This window comes from Emiliania huxleyi (genome assembly GCF_000372725.1).
Source record: "Emiliania huxleyi CCMP1516 chromosome Unknown EMIHUscaffold_1657, whole genome shotgun sequence".
NCBI classification, from domain to species: domain Eukaryota; phylum Haptophyta; order Isochrysidales; family Noelaerhabdaceae; genus Emiliania; species Emiliania huxleyi.
This window is the reverse complement of record NW_005200925.1, coordinates 2522-4321: the sequence shown is the minus strand read 5'-3', so window position 1 is coordinate 4321 and position 1800 is coordinate 2522. Positions and strand designations below refer to the sequence as shown.

The window sequence follows — 1800 nt, the reverse complement described above, 5'->3', positions numbered from 1 at the left end:
CTGGGCAGGCTGCCGTCGAGCGACGAGCCATGCTGGCTCGTCGCAGGCGATGAGGTCGAGGAGCCGATCGGAGCGTCGCAGAGGCTGCCGACCACTGCCGTTCGCCCTCGGGCCCAGGGGTGGAAGGCAAGCTTCCTGGCGTTTCTGGCGAGCGTCCAGACGTCGCAGAGCATCCGACAGGCGCGCAGCGACCCAAATTTTTGCTCACCGCACGGCCGTGCGAGCCGTTGGTCGGTGGTGATGGTCGGCGTCGGCGCGCGCCGACCGACGCGGCGGCGGTGGGCTTCATGTGGCGCGTTTTGGGACCAGACATTGTCCGAATTTCGGCGGTCCGGCTTTCCACCGCTCCTTTCTGACGGCCAACCGTCAGTGACGGAGTTGTCCCTTCTCCGATTGGCCGGGGGGGCCCCGGCTAGTTCACGGGCTTCGTTCGCGGGAGTGATCCCATGCGTCAAACCCGAGACCTATATCCAAGTTGCTCCTTCCTTGCGTCACGAACGAGCTACCAGTGGATGTACGCGCGCCTTGTGGGGGGGGTGGGGTTGGTCTGGGTGGTGGGGGAGAATTTTGCTACAACTCCCTCTCACGCACGCACGCACGACTGGGCACGGGACTGGCGCGCACTGGCACTAACACAGGTACATCTCGAAGTGTGGGTGGGGGCGTGCGGAGAGAGATTTTTATTAACCAACAATTTCTTGGCGTGCGTGGGGGGGAGAAGAACGAACAGCCCAGATGCGGGACATCTCCCCACATCTCCTCATATCTCCCCATATCTCCCCATATCTCGATCACCAGCGTTGCGAGGCCAGCCAGAGACGCAGAGAGCCACGCCGCAGACAGATCTGCAAGCAAGCATGCCAGTTAGCGACCGGTTGAGGCTAATCCGAGATGCGGCCGAGGCTAATCCGAGATGCGGCCGAGCGGCAGTAGAGAGCACTCCACCGCCATACCGTTTTTATGACACCCGTGGACAAAAGAAAACCGATAACCCATCAACGGTACAAAAGAAGTCGCCGCTTCGGTGTCGGCCGCCGATGAAGGTCTCGATCGACGTATTGAAGGTGCCAGGCCTCACAGGCTGGCTACCACCGCTTCCACTCGCCGTGTCTGTTCCCGCGGAGGCGACGATACGCGACCTGACGAGGCTCGCGCAGGTTGCACTGCGCGCCGCTGGCGCGGGCGGCGCACGCGTCTCACTCGTGATGAGCCCTTCCCGGGAGGGCGTGCTGCCGCCCCAGGCGGGAGTTGCCGAGATGCTAGGGACCGCCGACGCCAAGGCGGTCATCCTAGCAGACATCCCGGGCGCGTCAAAGGCCGCCGCGCCGCCGAAGGAGGAGCACTGCCACAGCCACGGCCACTCGCACTCCGACGGCGACTCGGGGACGAAGCGGGCAGACGGCAAGCTTCCCATCACCGTTCTCACCGGCTTCCTCGGCGCGGGCAAGACCACCCTCCTCAACCACCTGCTGCAGACGCAGCGCGAGCTCAAGGTTGCCGTCATCGAGAACGAGTTTGGCGAGGTGCCGATCGACAACGAGCTGCTCGCGCAAAACAAGCTGGCGGCCGCCGAGCAGGTGGTGGTGATGGACAACGGCTGCATGTGCTGCTCGGTCCGCGGGGACATCCTCGGCGCCTTCACCTCCATCATCGACGCGGTCGACTCTGGCAACGGCCTCGACGCAGTCATCATCGAGACGACGGGGATGGCCGACCCGGTTCCTATCGTGCGCACGCTGCTCCAGACGCCGGTCATCGCCAGCCGCTTCGCGCTCGCGGGCGTGGTGACGCTAGTCGACG

The 1800-nt window shown here is 64.5% G+C and overlaps 1 protein-coding gene across 1 annotated transcript; it reads left to right on the top strand.

The window, feature by feature from the left end:
* Positions 1-1205: 1205 nt before the first annotated feature.
* EMIHUDRAFT_122967 (hypothetical protein) lies at positions 1206-1784 on the top strand (the record flags this gene model as incomplete). Its single annotated transcript, XM_005784972.1, has 1 exon — positions 1206-1784. A coding segment is annotated over one exon (579 nt), but the record flags the coding sequence as incomplete, so codon positions are not given.
* Between the last annotated feature and the right edge of the window lie 16 nt (positions 1785-1800).